The sequence below is a fragment of the Neolamprologus multifasciatus genome, chromosome 14, assembly GCF_963576455.1.
Source record: "Neolamprologus multifasciatus chromosome 14, fNeoMul1.2, whole genome shotgun sequence".
Classification (NCBI taxonomy): domain Eukaryota; kingdom Metazoa; phylum Chordata; class Actinopteri; order Cichliformes; family Cichlidae; genus Neolamprologus; species Neolamprologus multifasciatus.
In genome coordinates, this window is record NC_140452.1 from 37,735,507 (window position 1) to 37,754,705 (window position 19,199).

Genomic DNA, 19,199 nt, shown 5'->3' on the forward strand with positions numbered 1-19,199 from the left:
AGCTTGAAACCAGGGAGACCAAAACGATGTTATCCATCAAGCTGACGGGGGCAGATCTAATCTTTAATAACAGGCCAGCACTGGTGCCAGAAATTGGTTCAAACCATCGAGCTTAATGTCTCGAGCATGCAGGCTCTGTAATTCAGACACTGTTGTCTGACTGGGGGAGAAAGCTAATGAAAAGAAAAGCAGGAAAATAGACTGAGTGAGAGAGGGATGGATGTAGAGAGCTGTTCACATCTGGAGTCTTTCCTCTTGTCATCAGATAGATGGATGTTAACTTACAGTGCTGTGGAAACAACAGCTTCCTGTGCTGCTGATAACAGCACTGGAGCGACTTACAAGAAGTGAGATGGAAGAAGAAGTAGTCAGTGAAGGAGTGAAACATGAACAGGGGATGGCTGACGATGAAAGCTTTCAAAACTACAAAGACGGGGAAAAAACTGAGAGGAGGAGATAAGAGAGAATATGGCAGGGGACAGCTAACGTTGCAGCACAGACAAAATAGCAAGCAGACGGTTTTTCAATTCTGCTGAAATACCTGCTCGGTCTGGCAACGCGCACGCAGACAGCGACACACACTCGCTCTGTCTAAACATGTCCGACAAACTAGACAAACAGCAAGAAAAGAACAAAGGGAAGCAGCTCTGTCTAAGAAAGCTGTCACTTTGCCTCTGCCGTGATCTTCGGGAAAAGATGCAAGGCTCTGCAGCCACAACATGCCAACATGCACTAGTGCTGCCACTACTGCTGCCCATCACTTAGGCCATCTCTGTGTCTAAATATGTGCGCGTCAGTGTATGACAGAGACAGATGTGTGTGCTTCCTGTCTCAGCCTCTTTTCCCCGTCACTCGTTTCTCTGGAGATGGTTGTTTTGCTGATGCGCATTTTCTGCCTATTCCTAAAAAATAACAATGAGTCACAGAAGAGACATCTGCGATATATTTGAGCGGAAAGTGCTAATGAATCAAGATGCTTTAGGAGAAACTGGGAAAACAGAGCCGAAATAACCACCCCAGAGGTGAAGTAGCGCTGTTTTCACCACAAAAACAGTTCAGTTGCTCGCCAGAAAAAGCTTGCCATCCCGAACATGACCTCCAAATGAAAACAAACTTAGTTTAAAATGCTTCCTGTGGTATCCAATTGTTTAAAAAAGAAAAAGTAGAAAAAACAAACAAAGATATTTTCCTGAAAGAATATTTTTCCAGTTATTTATTGCAATTCAAATTGTTCAACTCCAATGATTAGCTTGAAATGGTACAAAGGTAAATGGTGAACTGCCAGAGGTTAAAAAATAAGTTAAGGTTACACAAAACTGAAAAATAATGTACATTTCAGACTTCAGGCCAAAGTGTCAGCTTCCTTCACCATCAAAAGGCACTCAGAAACTGAGAGTTCACAGGCAGCTCACAGGACAACAGCTTCAAGCACAGCTTAATAGTGGTCATAGTGAGCAAGTCTCAGTTTCAGCTGTGAAGAGAAGACTTGGAGCTGCAGGTTTGACAGGACGAGTTGGAGCAAGAAAGCCAGACGTCAGAATAAGACATGAAACACCACCATTGGCCTACTGAAGACTGGAAGAAGGTTTTATGGACTGATGGATCAAAATGTGAAATCTTCTGTTCATCACACAGGATCTTTGTACGGCTTCGAGTAGGTGAAAGGATGATTCCACAGTGTGTGGCATCAACTGTCAAACATGGAGGAAGTGTGATGGTCTGGATCCTGGGTCGGTGACTCGTACAGAGTGAGAGGCTCCCTGAACCAAAACTGCTACCACAGCATTCAGCAGCACCACGCAGGACCCTCTGGTAAGGACCCAAAACACAAGTCCAAGCTCCACCAGAACTACCTCAGGACAAAAGAACAAGATGTGAGCTTGGAAACGTGGAGCGTCCAGCACAGTCTCCAGACTTAACACTAGGTTTACTAACCTGCGCAAATTTGCGTAACTTCCCTAAACCCAACACCCCCTAGAATTACTGGCTTTTTTATTTTCTGGTGCAAGTCCCGAGGTGTTAATCACCCCTGCTGAGATTTTCACAGGTCGTCAGCTTTTGTTGTGCAAACCACCCATTATCCTTGAGGCCTGGCACATTTGCATTTGCTCCCTCAGAGTTGCTCAGATCCAAGCCAGGCCGAACCTCTGTGTTACAACTTTCAGAAATGCCTGCCTACACAAAATATCCCACACATTGACTGACCTGCAAATATAAAAGACACACATTCACACCTTCCTTGACTCTCAGCACTTCACTGCGCAAGCTGGACAGAAGGGTGAAAGCAACAAAACCTACAAGGTCCACATTTATGGGAACTTTCTGACGGGTCAGTTCAGCTGTTATATCTGCCAAAGCTGCTACTTTGATGAGTCGACAGGTTAGAATACATGTTAGCCTATAAATTGATTCCATGATTTCTTTTTTAACTGCTTATTTTGCACTATGCTTTCATTTCAGTGCAATGAGACATTAAACTGCATAATATTCAATTTTTAAAAATTGAAAAATTGGGGTGTTCTAAAACTTTTGACACACACACGTATTTATTTATTTACTAAAAGAAAAAAGAATACGAGGCTGCACAAAGGCACTTTCCTGTTTTTTGTTGGTCCAAATGAACTTCAACGTCCACCCACCTTCTCTGTATTAGTGCAGAGGCAGAATTATAATATGATTTGCATGAACTGGGCTTTTAAAATAGAAGATGAAAAGGAAAAGCAAACAAGTGCTGACTCCTGAAGCTCACACATACGCAGTGCTGTGAGCAAAGACAACTTTCTTGTTTTAATTTACAATCGCTCTCTCTTCCATTTCCCTTCTCTCTCCATCACAGGCACACAAAGAGTGAGAGACAGACAGGAAGTTGAGGAGGAATTCCCAAGCGGACATTACTCACGTTCCTGCAGTGATTGGAAACACACTCTAGTAAAATGGTGGCAGGACATAATTTCCAGGTGAGGAGAGAAAGGCGGTAACCTCTTCCCCTCTCCCTTCAACCCCCCTAACCATAGCACAAACAATATCCTCCTTGATATTATCCACACACACACACACACACCACTTGTTGTCACCTGGAGGGGGTTGGTCTATAGCTTTTTAGCATCAATACACAATGGCTTCCTCTGTGGCTCAGCAGAAGCAGGTGAGCAGATAGTATCTAAGTGAATGTGCGCTCGCACACACACGTTTCCATACATCCTCGCACGCGCGCACACACACGGACGATGAGAAAACCACACACACCTGCTGAGGAAATGAGCCTGTAGTAGTTCTCCACCTGGTCAGCCCCGAGGTGCCACCGAGAAAAACAAAAGGAAGGAAAGAGGCGATGAAGATAAAGGGAAAGAGGGAATTGTGAAACAGGCTTTTGTGAAGCCAACGGACGGCTTTTGTTTCCAGCCAAAGCAGGTGACATTAAATATTTTGATTGAACAGGTATCGAGCTTTCGAGTTCTCTGCTTAATGAAGGTTTCATTCAAAAAGATTCTGAAACACTGCACAGAAAAACACATGGATGACTGTTCGGTTAACTCGGTACATTGTATGTTTTGCTTACCAATCACATATTTGGCTTTCAAGCTGAGAGCTGCAGTTACTAACACTGCCAGCAAACAGATGCTAACTAGCGTACCTGCAAACATATTAACCATTAGCTGTGGCTAGTGCGGTTGAGAGCTGGTTTCACTTTTGAACGGACAGCTCCATCGCATCTGTGCAAAGCACCAAGCCCATGGCACCTAACTGGTCTGTAAACTGTTCCAACTAAGCATTTTTCCTGAGCCGTGGAGGCCCCGGACACACCCCAAACCCACAGGACCCAGAGGATCCACCACCAAAAACCAGAAACCCCAGAATACCTGTTGAGGTGCCGTGTCCATGCTCTATCAGGTCAGAGCTTTTTGGCAGCACGTGGGTGACCTACCCTACATTAAGCAGGTGGTTTTAATATTGTTTGTCTTCAAGACAGGGTGAGGGGATTCTCTGTTTTCCTCTATTTAGCAAAGTCTTGACATACTGGAGAGTCTCAGGTGCAGAGAAACCACTTAGAGCTTGTTAACCTTATAACGCAATACGAAGGGATACATCATCCTACAGTTGCAAGTAGAGAAGTGGTGTGTGTGTGTGTGTGTGTGTGAGACAGTCTGAACATTTGTGACATGAGTCAGATGCTGAGGGAGTCGGATGCATATGCTGCTGAGTGCATCTCCCCTTCTTTCCCCTATTCATTTTTTACCACACTTGCCAGCGAGGCTGAGCAGCTCATTGTAATCATCTCTGTGTATGAAAGTGTGCATGCAGGAAAGTGTGTGTACCCACATTAGATGTGATGCGATGCATTAGGCATTTCTGATGCTTAGGTGTAAAAAATCCTATTACAGCAAGCAGGGCGGCGGATCGATACCTTACGGGATCTGGAGCAACGTGCTGTGTGTGCGCGCGTTTGTGTGTGTTGATGTGTGAGCGTGGAAGTGTTTTAACACCTCTCAGAGGTGGATTAGTGCGCGACAGCATGGAGACACTGTCAGAGGCGGTTAGTGTCAGAGAGCGGAAGAGGAAAGTGCAGAGGGAGAAAGATGGAAAGAAGGGAAGGGAAAAAGGAACAGATGGAAAGAAAGAACGCAGCGAGGGCGAAGAGAGAAAAAGATGTGTCACTTCTGATGACAATGCGCTGTGCTTGTCCCCAGTGATTTTGGGTGGAGGGGCAGATGGAGAAAAAGAATAAAAATAGACAGAGGGGGGCTGTGGAGCTGCGCCACGTTAAAGAGCTGTACTGTAATCCACGCACTCGGCAATATGTAAAAAAGACAAACTTATGCATGAAGTGTCGTTCTTCTAACAACCATCTTCAGTCATTCTGTCATTTGTCTGAAGTAAGTCTACAGTGGAAGGTGTTCCCTTCGTTTTCTAAAAATGATCAGTGGAAAAGCTGGAATTTACAGAATATAGCACTCCCAAAACTACAATTAATTAAAAACACGCCTGACAAGCAGCTGAAAACGGAGAAATCACATCACAGTGGGATGAGCAGGCGACCGTAGGACTGAGAGCGATAGTCTTCACTGTACCTATCCAACAAAGCCAAACAAAGACCCAAAAAAGAAAAAGAGTGAAAAATCACTAAAGAGTGAAAAAGGAAAAAGGTAGTGCACTGTCACATCATATGATCCTACAGAAAATTATTTTAAGTTAAAGAAAATCTGAGGAGGATTTTAAAGATCATTCAGGTGACAGTGTGACAGGCGAACATAGCTGTTGAATTTATGTCTTATTACAAATATTTGGAAATAGTCTGAATTTATTTGGAGTAGATTTCAGTATATTGTTAATTTTCACATGTGATTAACAAAAAAACCAAAAATGGCAAAAATAACGTCGACAGATGTGTTTGGATCTCTCATTTAATTAGTAATAATGTCAAATATGACAGCAGTAAATTCACATTTTAATTAAATTCTTTATGATAAATGTGTCCATTGTTAGATCAGTAAAATGCATTTTTGCTGTAACTTTTTTTCCTTAAATATTCCTGGAAGTTTTCTGAAAACAAATCTAATGGTGAGAGATCAAGCATGACAAATAGTTAGCTACCTGCAGTGGAGGTTACAGTAACATGTTACTGTAATCAGATTACATTTTTTCAGTAATGCAGTCATGTAACACATTACTGTACTATATTCTGTAATTAGATTACAGTTACTGTATGTCATTATTTGCGTTACAAAGTTTCTTTAGTTATGTGAGCTTCAGGTGGATAAAAAGAAAACATCAAACAAACCTTTTTCCCTCTCTGTGGTACAATCAGCTCATTTCAATGAGAGGACAGAAATTAAAGGATTATTCTATTCTATTCTATTCTATTCTATTCTATTCTAAATGGTGGAGCGGTACAAAAAAATAACATTTGTTTATTGCATCCAGGACAGAAGCAACTGTATTATGCTAACACAACTTTGGCTCTCTGCAAGCACGTGTGCAGACAGCATGCTAAAGCAAAGCTAGCCAAGAACCCAGAGTGTTGTTGGCTTTGTATTCATACCTCCATACGTAAGAAAGATTATACATGTGTCCTCATTAGGGCAGAGAGTTGGAGTTCAGGCCATTTTACGGAGTAATGGGAAAGTAATGTAACAAGTAGTGTAAGGGATTACTTTCTTCGACGAGTAACGTACTACATTACTTAAAAAAAAAAAGTAACAAGAAATGTGCAATACATTACTTTTTGTGATGAATGACCCCAACTTTGGCCACCTGTAAGTTGTAAAGTAGTGCACGGATGTTGAACTCACATACCTGAGTGGGCTAGTCCGTGTTAGCAGGTGAGCTGTTTGAAAACATTAACCACATAAAAACCAGGTCATGCTCCGTTTTCATTCTCCAAATCAAAGGACGTCACCTCGTTAACTGTACACTGAGGTAACGTTGGCCTTATTTTTTCAACAATCTCTGATGGAGAGAGATGGAGTCTTTTTTCTCATGACCGCTGTCTTGTTTCTGACCATCTAATGCAGAACTCAGCTAAATGACAGTAAAGGAAGCAGAGAGCATCGCCTGCGTATGTGGCTAACAACTAGTCACACTGCTGATTGGACATACTTGTTCCATTACTGCTTCCAATTTACTCCAAAAGGAACAAATATACTTTCTTCATGATCTACAGACACGCACTTGCTTTTGGCATTACTCTTGTTGCAAATGGCAATTTCATCTCATCTGCATGTGCATATGGCTGTCTGGGTGTAATAACACTCAAAATCTTGCTCATACAAGCCCATAAAGATGACACTGATTAGCGCCTGTGAGGATTAAAGTGTGCGTGAGGTCACGGTACGGATGTTCCATTACTTCCCCTTCACATCTTGGAAGTTGCGGTAAGCCCCGCAGACGGAGGGATGGGCAGCCTGGCAGGGTGCCCATCACAGATTGAGGTCATGGGAATGGAAGGGTGGCACCAACAGCAACCCCCGCCTCCTCGCCACTCACACCGCTGCCCTGTAACAAGCAAATGTGTCATACATGTGTTTGCGACTGTTTTCACGCTGCGGATGAACGTCGACATGTTCCTCTGTATCAGCAGCTGCTGGACACACACACACACACACACGGAGACACGCGTGCAAAAACCACGTGGACACATCTGCTGTTGCCGAGTTGAATTTAAAACAGACCTATATGTTCCACTACAGTATTAGAGGTGCTATACACAATAACACAAACACTGGGAAAGACAGGGCGTGATCACACACACCAACACGGCTTCTCTTAGTTTGCAACACACACACGTGCACGCACACACTCGAGTGGGTAGGCAGTAGGGTGAACGCGTGGCAGATGCCCGACACATTGGTGTCCGTTCAGTCACTATAAAAAGCAGCTGCTCAGTCTTCACTGCCCTCTGGCACTGCACCACAAACACACACACACACGCGCACACATGCACACATGCACTTGCTGTGTAGCTCTAATGCTGGAGGGCATTTCATCTCTCGCAGATTAAAAGTGCTGCAGCACAAAAACACCCAGAGAGAGAAAGAGAGATAAGAGCAGCACAAAAACCTGATCAGCACTCACCCATATCAATCCTCGTCACACCCCGATCTCTCTCAGTCACACACGCACAATCGCCATAAATCTCTGCGTGCGTCCCACCCCGCCGTCCCCAAACACTCGCAAACGTGCGTTTAACTCAGCACATTTCCTGAAGGTTTAAAGCGAGGGAATATTAAATCTCAGAGAACATATAAAGACTAAGAAAATGGTAAAACGGGGTCAAATAGAGCAAGCAGGAGCAACTCAACACTTACGTAAGACGCACTTTGTTTCAAATCAACTCAGTGCCAGTTACAGGAACATTCTAAAACAGCTTTTCTGTTACATATTAGAAAGATATTCAAAGAATTCCAACAACACGCAAATGTAACACTTTTGTTATGTTTTAACCCGGCTCTCTTTTCTTTCTGATTTTCCAGCGGATCATTTTTCTTCCTCTTTCTCTTCCTGATAAAAGCTCAGCGTTTCCCCTTCACCTGATTGCCGGTGATGACAAAATCAAACAAGCGGCGGTGATGACTGCTGAGATTGGCTGTTGTGTGCTGTCACCAGCCACAGGTCACCAAAGACACCCTGAGGCAACGGACAGGATGGGTGGAGGGGCAGAGTGGCAGCGAGGTGACAAAGGTGCCTATTGAGGAAAATAAAATCAGAAGAGGAGGGGAGCGGTGGGGGGTTCCCGGGAAATGAGGGTATTTGTCTTTAAGGAAGAGATCGGGTGGCCGGGCATCTTTCTGGCCTTCGTGATCACTGTTGTCAGCGCGACCGTTATAGTACAAAAATACAAGGGCCCTTTATGAGGCTGGGAGGTAATTGTGGGGTATAGGTTACTGGGGTATGTGTATTAGAAAAGGAAGGAGAGACAGAATACCACGACACAGGTGCCTGCTCTTTTAAATGGCTGCTCAAGTATGAAGAGGAGAGAGAAAGACGACAGACAAAGTGTGTGTGAGTGGGTTTGTGTGTGTGTTTCAGGGGGAAACAAACCTCTATCCTTGTCTTTTAGGCCGTCGCTCACGGCCCGCTCTTGCTTCCTAATCCTGTATCGGCGAAAACAATGACACAGGGAACGCCCCCTATCGCCTCAGGGTGGTGCTAATGGTGGTAGAGAGGTGGAGGGTCACCGAGACAACAGGACACTGTGCTGGCGGTCTAAACGGATGTGTGCGTGGATACTGAAACTCTAGTGTTTGTGTCTGTTTCAGTTTATGTGCAACATTCACATTTTTTATTTAAAGGTTTCAGAGATATTACAAGTCAGGGGCCGAACCGCGGTGAGCAGCGGTGAGCACTGACACCTCGCAGCAAGAAGGTCATGGGTTCGGCTCCATCCACTGGCTCGGGCCTTTATTATATTATATTCTGGCTTCACTTCAATTCAGACGCATGCTTGTTTGATGAATTAATGTCTCTCTTTCTCTGTGTTGGCCATGTGATTGAACTGAGACCTATCCAGGGTGTAGCCCATGTCGTGCCATGGCACATGGGTAGCCAAGAACAGCACTCAAAGACCATTTGAGTAATATCCTTGGACGCAGACAATGATGTCATGTGTCACAACACCTACTAGCTCCTGTTTTCAGTGTTGACTGAAACGGCCAAGGAGGCTAAAGCATCAACATTTGGATGAGAAGGTGGCATTAAGCATTAACAGGAACCAAATGGACATGTTATACAAAGAGATGATATCATCCAGTGCAAAGTATGGATGCAGAGGCTCTAACTCAGAGGTGTCAGGGGTACATCCCATTAAACCAGATGTTCTCCCTCTTCAACAAGTTAATGGTTAATTGCTTAATTACTTTGTGTAGTATGAACAGCTGTGAGGGAGGTTTTATCAGTAGGAAAAGCTCTAACACTTGTATAATGCATTTACTACAACTTTGAGGTTTAAGGCCTCGATAAGTTTGAAACCTTTTGAAAACCTTTTAAAAATATAAAAGCGGGCGTCTCTATAGTTGAAATGCAGCTCTGTCTCTGTGTACCTGGGCTGTGCCACTACGCTTGCTGTTTTTGGAACATCTGCCCCCCTTCCTTTTTTAATATAATGGTATGATCCCAGTCGGTCTTTGCATGTGATTGACCCGTCAAAAAGTTCCACCCGCGCCTGCATGGATTCTCAGCAGGGCTTAAAATTCAGCTCCCACATACTGAATGTTAATAATGACAAATAAAAATATCTTACGGGACCGCTCTAACTGTTTTATACAGGCTGAAAACAGTTCTTTAAAACTGGGGATTTTTAACATAGGAGACTATGGGGACTGAGTCAGTTTTGGAACAATCACCTCAACAACACAGGAGGTAATGACATGAACATAAAGCCAGAAATGACCACAGATTTCAAGCAGCTATAGAAGTGACCCTCGCTCTCACAGCATTGAGTCCTTAGATCTAAGAAAAGACAATGACAGGAACTAGACCCAGGATCCAGATTTAGGGAGATGGTGGGAATCAGAGTGTGTTCAGGTTCTAAATAGTTGGATATTAAAAAAAAGACTCATCAGTACCAAAAGCAATTCTACTGTTGGAAGCAATACAGATCTGAATGAAGAGTTTAAGCTCATTGGTGTTTTTATTTTTTTGTGTTAGTAATAGGGCTGCCACAAAGGTTTATTTTGATAGTCGACTAGTCACCGATTATTTTTGCGATTAGTCGACTAATCAGATCATCATCCATTGGACGTAAAACGTACAGCTTATTGCACCAGCAGCATCTGCTCTTATATAACTATCATTAGCTTACAGCTTGAAGTGTTTAAGGTATGTGCTAACTAAAAATAAAGACAAGATGATAGTTTATTACATTTTAATGAAATCTGCAGATTGTTTCGGTGAAGTTTAATAAACTCCTTGCTATCTAAAATATAACAGGACACCAGAGTAAATTCTCGAGCATCTCACATTTCTGATAATCAGCTGTCTGCTTGATGTTTATTCAGCTGTGTAAAAACTATAACTTTAATCTCAGCCAAACCGATTTACTCAGGAACAAATAAAATACTGAAAAAAAGCCAAACAATAACATTTTTAAGTTATCTAAGTGACTTATATATCATGTTTAACCTGAGTAGCGAAAGACAGCGGTGGGTTTGAAAACGATTTGCGGGAGTCCGGTGTTCTCACGGCTCTAGTTAGCCTAGCCCCCGGCTAGCTATCGAGCTAGTGGGTAACAGAAGTCTCCGAAAACGTCGGAGCGCTTTTGAAAATATGTGGTGTCTTGATAAACTGAGCAGATATTTGAGGTTTACACAGCTACAATCTCGCCTGAAAATATGTTAAACGTTTATTTTGTGACCCAGAAAGAATAATAAGAGTAATATTAAAACTAACTAGCTGCCGCCATTGTTGGAAACTGAGCAGGGCTGTGCTATGAATTCTGGGACACAGCTTCTTCTTCTTCTTCGGGGTTTAACGGCAGCTGGCATCCTTGTACATGCAGTGCTGCCATCTTCTGTTTCAGTCCGTTATTACACTCTTAAATCCTACTACTTATTCCTGCGTCTTTTGGGATCTTACAAAGCTTCAAACGACGCGTCGACTTTTAAATCAGTCGTCGACGATTTTGATAGTCGACGTAATCGTGACTAGTCGACTAATCGTGGCAGCCCTAGTTAGTAATGAAGTTACTGTACAAAGGGAAATGTGTTTTCATACAATCATATTTGTTCCTTTGGTAGAGAACTGGAAACTGGGAGGAACAATTATTCAATTTTCATCAAGCTGGTTTTCTGTGCATTTGAAGTTTGTATAAAATAATAAATAGACAGGTAATGTAGAGGAAAGGAACACCACTTTTCATTTGACTTCTGACAGTAAGACACACCTCCAGCCCACACACACACACAAACACACACACAGCAATGGTAGCTTAGCTGTGAAAACGTGGGGTGGGTGTGTCTAATGCTGACCCCTCACTGAATGACTTGATTGGTGGACTAACACACACCAGTTAAATTACAACAAGGATGAACTTACAGTTTACATGTCTATATATGCAAGACACACTGTGAAGAAATTTAGAGTGTAGCTTTGGAAATGACTGTAAAGCTTGAAAGTGAAGATTGTGACCAAGAATGCATCGTCTGTTTTAGCGTTTTAGTCTTTGACACTGGTCTGAGAATCTGACCTAAGTGTATCACAAACATACAGCAAACCCAGTGCCAAAGTCCAGCAGAGCTCTGAAGTGTATTCAGCCTCTCTGATAAGGCAGCTTCATCATGTCCTGCCTGTTTAGCTCTGCCGCCAGCTAACACACTATCACTGATTCAGCACCACAGATAATACACACAGACGCGCACGCGCGCAGATGAAAAACAGCGAGGCAGAGACGCGGCGACAAAGATGACGAACAAAAACAACAAAATGGCCGATGCCACAGACGGGCCTTTTGTTGTTGTTGTTTCCTGTTGTGGAGCAGGGCGGCTTTCTTTACAGAGTCAAAACACAACTACAGTCGTGTGGACGGGAACTGGGACACTTATCAGTGCATGAACATGCGCGCACACACAGGTAAAGATTAAACAGACTCTTTCAGTCTTGTGTTATCTGTTTTTCTGGTCTGTCTCCTTTTCTTTCTTTTTAGATACGACCTCCTGGGCCACAAAACGCCACTGTGTAGTCTAGCTGGGATTGAGGCTGGCTTTAAACACACATATCCCCCCAAGCAAGGCTTGGGGTGCAGATAGGGCGTATCGATACCAGCTACACGTTGCTCCTGTGTTTTGCAGCTGGTGGAAAGTGAGACAGCAGCGTTGCTGTCGTCCCCTCCTTAAGAGAGACATGCTGGATCGAGAAGTCACACTGTACATCGCTTTCTCTGTGTGTGTGCGTGAGTGTGTCCCATGCAGACGGCGTCCCATCACCTCAGGGAAGACAGAGATAAGCAGAGTGTATGGGCTGAGATAAGATGCGAGCAGACACTGGGGAGACTGACTGACTGTAAGTGAGTCACTGTAGGAAGAGCTGCAGCTTTATGGTCTTGCTGGGCCTGAGGACTCTCACAGACACTGTTGCAGTTTCACAGAAATGAAAACATGACAGAATTCCTGCCAGTGTGGCGAATATTACTCAAAAGAATGGGAACGTATGGCATATAAATCAGTTTCACACTATTTCCTAGGCTACAAACGTGTCAATTAACATGTTTTTGCATGTCATATATTATAAACACGCACTCCAGAAACAAAGCTCTGCTGTATATGAAGCTGAACAACAAGACTGAGGTTTGTTTGTGATGTGACGGCACACGAGCACACGTGTCCTGCATATCTCACATGTGACACAGAACAGTAGCGCATTAGCAAAAACATTAGCATTAAATAAATAAATATTTTTTAAAGACTGATAAGATTTAAAGATTATTGTTAGCAAGTAGCAGAACACATTTTAGAATCCAGAGTAACTGCATGATGTTACAGCACCAGCTTAAACAGACAGACATAACTGGACAGAACCACACACTAACATCATTAATATTTGTGTCAGAATAAAGATGAATGCATGCTGACCGCAGCTCCTATAACACACCTGATGGAACTGTAAACCAACAGCAGATCAGTCTGTTAGCAACAAGTGGTCCAAATCTATTATGTAAATATGTTACTGTCAGATTATTGTTTGTTTTCATTAAACCAGCTGACTACCTGGTTTGTATTTCAGTACATCAAGAAGAAACACTACCCACGTGTTTTTCACAGTGGCCCTGCTCTGAACTATACATCACCATCAGCCTCAATGCAGATTTTGGAAAATATATTTATTTCTGCTCTAAAGTTTGGGATTTCAGCACGGGAGTCTACTAGGGGTGCAACGATACACAAAATTCACGGTTCGGTTCGATACTTTGGTGTCACGGTTCGATATTTTTTCGATACAAAAAAATGTTCATGCTTTTTTAATTTGTCATTTATTAAAATTATAAATATATATTTTAACTCAAAAATACAGTTTTTAAATGTAATGTTGCTGAAACAACAAAATAATAAAAAAATAAATCTGATGGAGAAATCCCTCATCTTTGGAAAAGAGAGTTTATTACAGAGAAATGTCTCTTTCCAAAATAAAAGCTATACTATACGCTTCTTCTGGGCTATATTCTCAGCAGCATATTAAACATATCAGGTCCCCATAAGGAGAATCATGTGCTAACGGCAGTCTAAATGACTCGGGTAAAGTTTGTAGCATGCGTGCTTGTTGTTTTTGTCTGCTTCCACTTGTCTTTGCACGAAGATGATGTCGGAGTAAATGTGCAGTCATATTCGTTGTGTTCCCACTAGTGCTGTCAGCGTTAATCTGAAATGACGTTAACGCCACAACACGGCAAATCTCCGTTAACGAGCTACCGCGGATCGCCCCGTGCGTGGGGCTGGACGGTGTCAACACGCTAACGAGCTAACTGCGCTAACGCACTAGTTCCCACCCATGTAATTGAGCATTGCTGGCACATCCAACATACTGTTTTACTTTTGTCCATGACGCGCTTACCTTCAGGGTCATATGTCACATGAAAACCAAAATAGTTCCAAACGCCAGATCTGAATGAGGGTGGGGGAGGTTCAATTTGCCATGTTGCAACAAGCTTAGCTTCTGTCTTGCTAGCTTGCGCTGCGCTCAGTGAATCTGCGCTCGACAGTGCAGCCTAGGCGGAGTAGTCGAATGCAGATCCACTGAGCGCTCAACACAGACAGCATCGTCAGAAGAAAAGTTGATAAAATAAATAAAAAATGTTGTATTGTTCGATACATATGCGTACCGAACCGAAAGCACTGTATCGAACGGTTCAATATCGATATGAGTATCGTTGCACCCCTAGAGTCTACGGGGGCTGGCTCAGCCAACTGCAGTGCTACATTTGTCACGTTGATGACATGACTGGTCTTAACAAACTGCACACTGGGACATTATTTGTCTTCATCTTAAAGCCGATAAATGTTGCTAATGTTCGAGTTAAAACTGAATTGTAGCAGTTTTCATCAGCTTTCTCTGTATTCTCGTAACCACGGTTACAAATACTCACTTTTAAAATGATCTGAAGTCACTTAGATAAACTGTCTGCACCTTCAACCAAAGTCCTGCCACACACATTGAAGTTTTGCAGAGGGTGAGACCAAAGTGATGTGCGTCTGTGATAATGGCGGCGCCACGGCAGTGGCAGGACACAACCCCAAACCCACACACACTGATAAGCATCACCTCCATCCCTCGGCCTGGCTCTGTCCTGCCTCTCTCTGCTTCAGAGCAGAGAGAGAACACAGAAAACACAGAGGACACTGGCTGGAGATAGCTGAACCACAGAGATGTCACCATATCAGAAATGTCGTTGTCCGTACAGGTAGAATTTCACATTCCCCACATTCAAAATCACCCTACAAACTGCCTGCATATTCCCTTTTACGAATCAATATCATCCCTTAATAAAAGTCCTTGGTGCATACGCTGCATCTTCAGAAGTTTTGCATCGAACGGTTCTGGTGACGTCCCTCTGTCGAAGTGAAAGACACGTAACGCTCTGAAGATCACAGCAGAGCTGCCTCACCAATGAAACTGAAAGGTTATCCAATGCTTTTGTTTTATCACCACAAAAACTGCAAATATGTAAACAAATAAGCACATCAGAGGATGTAAATGAACATTTACCTCAACAGTTCATCATAGAGCCTGCGTGACTGAGCACATGTGCTTCAGGAGCCACAAAGACCTCTGTAATTTGTTTCAGTATTATAAATCACAAGGTTTATAATTTATTTAATTATTAAATAATTAAATAAATACCAAAATTCCAAGCAGTGAAGACAGACGATAAATCAGGGTGGGTATTATAAACACAGACTAATGTCAAACTTAATTTGTCTCTTTAAACATTTCAGCGTAATATTTGGATTTCATTATATTGTTTAATTCATTATAAATGTACAATTAATCTTTGTGAAACAGCTTTAACCATTAATAATTACATTACTAAAGATTTGTTCTTCATAATCTGTGAAGTGGAATTTAATCAAATCTACATGTTAACAAAATAGTCGGGTACCTTCTGTTTTTCTTAAAACACGATATTACGACCAAATGTGTGGGATTTGTTTTGTAACATGTATTTAAATAATGTAAATACAGGTTATGGGTGAATGGCAGAAAGTGGTCACGTTAAATAGCAAAGACAAACAGGGTAAATAAATAATGGTCAAACTGCATCTACGTGAATCGCTTCATGAAGCACCTCCGGGTACGTGTTGAAAAGCAAAGGCTGGACGATAAAAGACGCGCGATCAGATGTGTGAAACTATTTGCGACACACCTTCTTGTGACACCCGTCGCAAATATTTCTCGACGCCTGACTGAAAAAGCGAGCGGTGGCTGTGTGTCAGCGTGAGGGCAGATCAGATGAATGAAACTCTGTCACAGCAGATAATGCCACAGACGCCACAGACGCTTCTCTATCTCCTTTATCAAACGCAGAACAACAGGATATAATGTCACGCACTAAAGGATGATTCCTCGAACCCACTGGCAGCAGGACCAGGCTCACAAACACACTTTCGCGATGCCTGTGTTGAGAGTAAAAGACATATTTTACAGGAAATCCTCTGAGTGGGATTGGATTATCAAACACCATAACCAGATTAAAGCAGCCATGCTATTAAAGATCACTTGGAGTCAAATCAATCCTGTCAAATAGCTAATAGACTTTGCAAGCCTATTCAGACACACTGTCACAGTGCATAGAAATACACTGGAATACAACAGCAATGGCAGAGAACATCTATAGCTGTGTATGGTGGGATGTAGCAGAAGTGCAGATTAAGAGTGTAAAAGGCTTTGCACTCCTAATCGACCTGGATGGGGTTGTTCAGCTGTTACTCAATAACAGAGCGAATCTCTTTGCAGATATGGTCATAAACATGACTATTGTGCAGCTAGCTGGGTTAGGCTAATTGGCAGCTTGAAACTGCCCGTAGGTGTGAATGCGTGTCTGTGCATCAGACTGGTGACCCGTCCAGGGTGTACCCTGGGATAGGCTCCAGCCCCACGACCCTGATGAGGATGAGTGGAGGAGAATGGACAGATGGTGTTTTTTAAAATGATTTATATCATTTTGTGTCAAAGCACACTGTGTGCTGTCGATCTTATGTGCTGCACAATAATGTTTAATATTTAGTATTTACTGTTATATTCCCATATATCATCGTGATGTTGTTTATTGTATTGCTCTCATTTTCTTCTGCTTGTTTTCTTTTTTCTTTCTCAACAGGTGATCCAGGTGATTGATAGATGTTTTTTTTTGTCTGCTTATTTAGTTGGTTTTTGTTTTTTTGCCCTTTATCCCCGTCCCTCTTCTCCGCTTTTTTTCCCCCTCTTCCTTTCTCCCTTTTCTTTTCCTCATTCAAGTCTGTCCCGTATCAAGCAAGTGAAAATAAAAATAAATAAATAAAATAAAATAAACAATAAAAGGTGAATCAAATAGACCATTACAGCAAGGCTGTGATGGTCTATTTGGTAAAGTAAATCCGTTGGGCATCTTTCTTCGCCTTTAGACAATAATTCTGATGGCAAAAGAGCCAAACGGGACAGGCAAAAAAATAAATAAATAAAAAATATATCCTTTTGTGTTACACCTTGGAAACGTGTCTCTCATAAACCTTGAAGCAAAGAAATGATTACCTGTTACTTCTATTAGTATGCACCTCTTCAAAAAAGCACAGCTAGTTTGGGACACTTACTTTATAATTCCAACTCAGTAAGAAGATTATAGACGTTTTTTGTGTTTTTTGTGTTCGTCTAGCTGTGAGATATCATATACCTTAAACCTAAATGTGTAAATAAATTAAAGAGAAAGAAGTAAGTGAATAAAGTGTTTTTAAAATTCTAATGAATTTTTACATTTTCAATTTCTATGGCCTATAAAAATGCGTCTCATTGCCAAGACGTCACAAAAGAAACATCTCATGATAAAACCAGTGAGCTCTATGTTGTTGCAAAACATACTGATAGTTATAGAAGCATTTCTAAGGCTGCGTTCACTCTGCAGGTCTTGATGCTCAATTCAGATTTTTTGATCAAATGCGATTTTTTTGTCTGCTCGTTCAAACTACAAATAAAATGCGACAGCAAACGCGCTCTAGTGTGAACGCTCAAAGCGCCCGCATGCGCAAAAGAAGACGCCACACACAACACGCTCTGTTTAGACCCAGAGCAACAGTATTGTTTGACTGATGGCCTTAATATAAAGACTTCAGACTTCATGTTTCCCAATTTTTGCTTTAAGTTATTTTGTTATTTACATAATAATGATCCTTATTGCTGTTTTAGAGGAGCGGTGCGTCAAAAAATAGTTGCAGATTTCTGTCAGAATCTGCAGATTATACAGAACAAATAAAATGTTCATGTTTCTCCAACGTTGTCTTCCCAACAGTTTCACTGACATCTACACCGGATGGCCAGGAAGCGTTCGCGACGTCTTCTCCAGAGCAGATAATCGGCATCTGTCTCGTGTCAGTGACGTAAAAGACGGATTTAATGCGACATGACCATCAAACAGCAGTCGCTTTCTAAAACATCAGATATGTATCGGATTCAGGACCACATACCATGATCGGATATGTGTCGCATAGGGTCAAAAAAATCGGATTTGATGCGCTTTCACCTGCAGTGTGAACGTAGCCTAAGGTGTCAGTGAGCACCAGTGGGGCTATAATCCAGAAATGGAAATCCCTTTCACCTTAAACTGGTGCTCATTTCAAACAGGAAGGAAAACAATTATCAGAAGAGTCGTCCAAGAAGCAAGGATCACTTCTGGAGAGCAACAGAAAGACCTGGAATCAGCAGGTACAAGTGATCAAAAAAATAAATAAATAATGCACTCAACCACCATGGCCTTTATGAACACTCACCACACTCGGTGGGTTAAGAAAAAGCAGGTTTAAAGGTTGCTGACCAACATTTAGACACGGCTGTGAAATACAAGGTCAAAAGAAGCTGCGCATATCACCCCAAAACACAAAAAAACCTGCTGCCATCTACCAGGATGATGGCGAGGAAACGTCGGTTTCAGCAAACACACAGCCGAGGAGACTCAATACAGCTGTTATTGCTAATGGAAAATCTATGGAATGAACTAAAGCTCAGAGTTTATGGGAAGGACCCACGAAGACTTTTTGTGTGGAAGACGAATCAAGTGTATAAATATACACCTTTTCTGTGTCATTTTTCATTATTAGACATAACTGTCGATTTGATAGGTTTGAATGTGTAAAGTACAGAAGACAGAGTGGAAACAATGTAACGGCCTCTGAAGGGAACAAAATACAACACATGTAACAACTTCACACCTCAGCAAAGTATCTGCAGTAAAACAATGAAAGAGAAGAAGCAAAGGTGTACCGCAAAACAGAAGAGGGGATATTTAAAGTTTCTTACCTGATCCTGCATCCATGATGTTGGACTGGCCACGACGATCAGCCACCAACCGCGATGAGCCGGGCATGCTGACAGGCTCTGAACGCACTGGCTGGATCCTAAACATGTTTGTTATGCATCCGTTAATACACACACTCACACAAAAGGAACACACATCCACTGGGATCCAGATGCTTATTTAACTGGAGCTCTGGTCTGTTGTTTCAGTGATTAAGTACTACAGGCTTCATCGA

General features: G+C 42.3%; 1 protein-coding gene across 9 annotated transcripts in view; it reads right to left on the bottom strand.

Annotated features, from left to right (window-relative positions):
• bcas3 (BCAS3 microtubule associated cell migration factor) overlaps window positions 1-19,199 on the bottom strand; it is a 367,208-nt gene that overhangs the window by 223,016 nt on the left and 124,993 nt on the right. For 7 of the 9 annotated variants that reach the window (XR_014868693.1, XM_085130745.1, XM_085130747.1 and 4 more), the window contains one exon: window positions 18,967-19,064. Coding sequence is in view for 6 of the 9 variants with exons in the window: in XM_085130745.1 (XP_084986871.1) it covers window positions 18,967-19,064 (98 nt within the window). In the remaining 3 variants the exon portion in view is untranslated. Of the gene's footprint in view, window positions 19,065-19,199 lie in introns of all 9 variants that reach the window. The other 2 variants (XR_014868695.1, XR_014868694.1) reach the window with 2 other exon arrangements.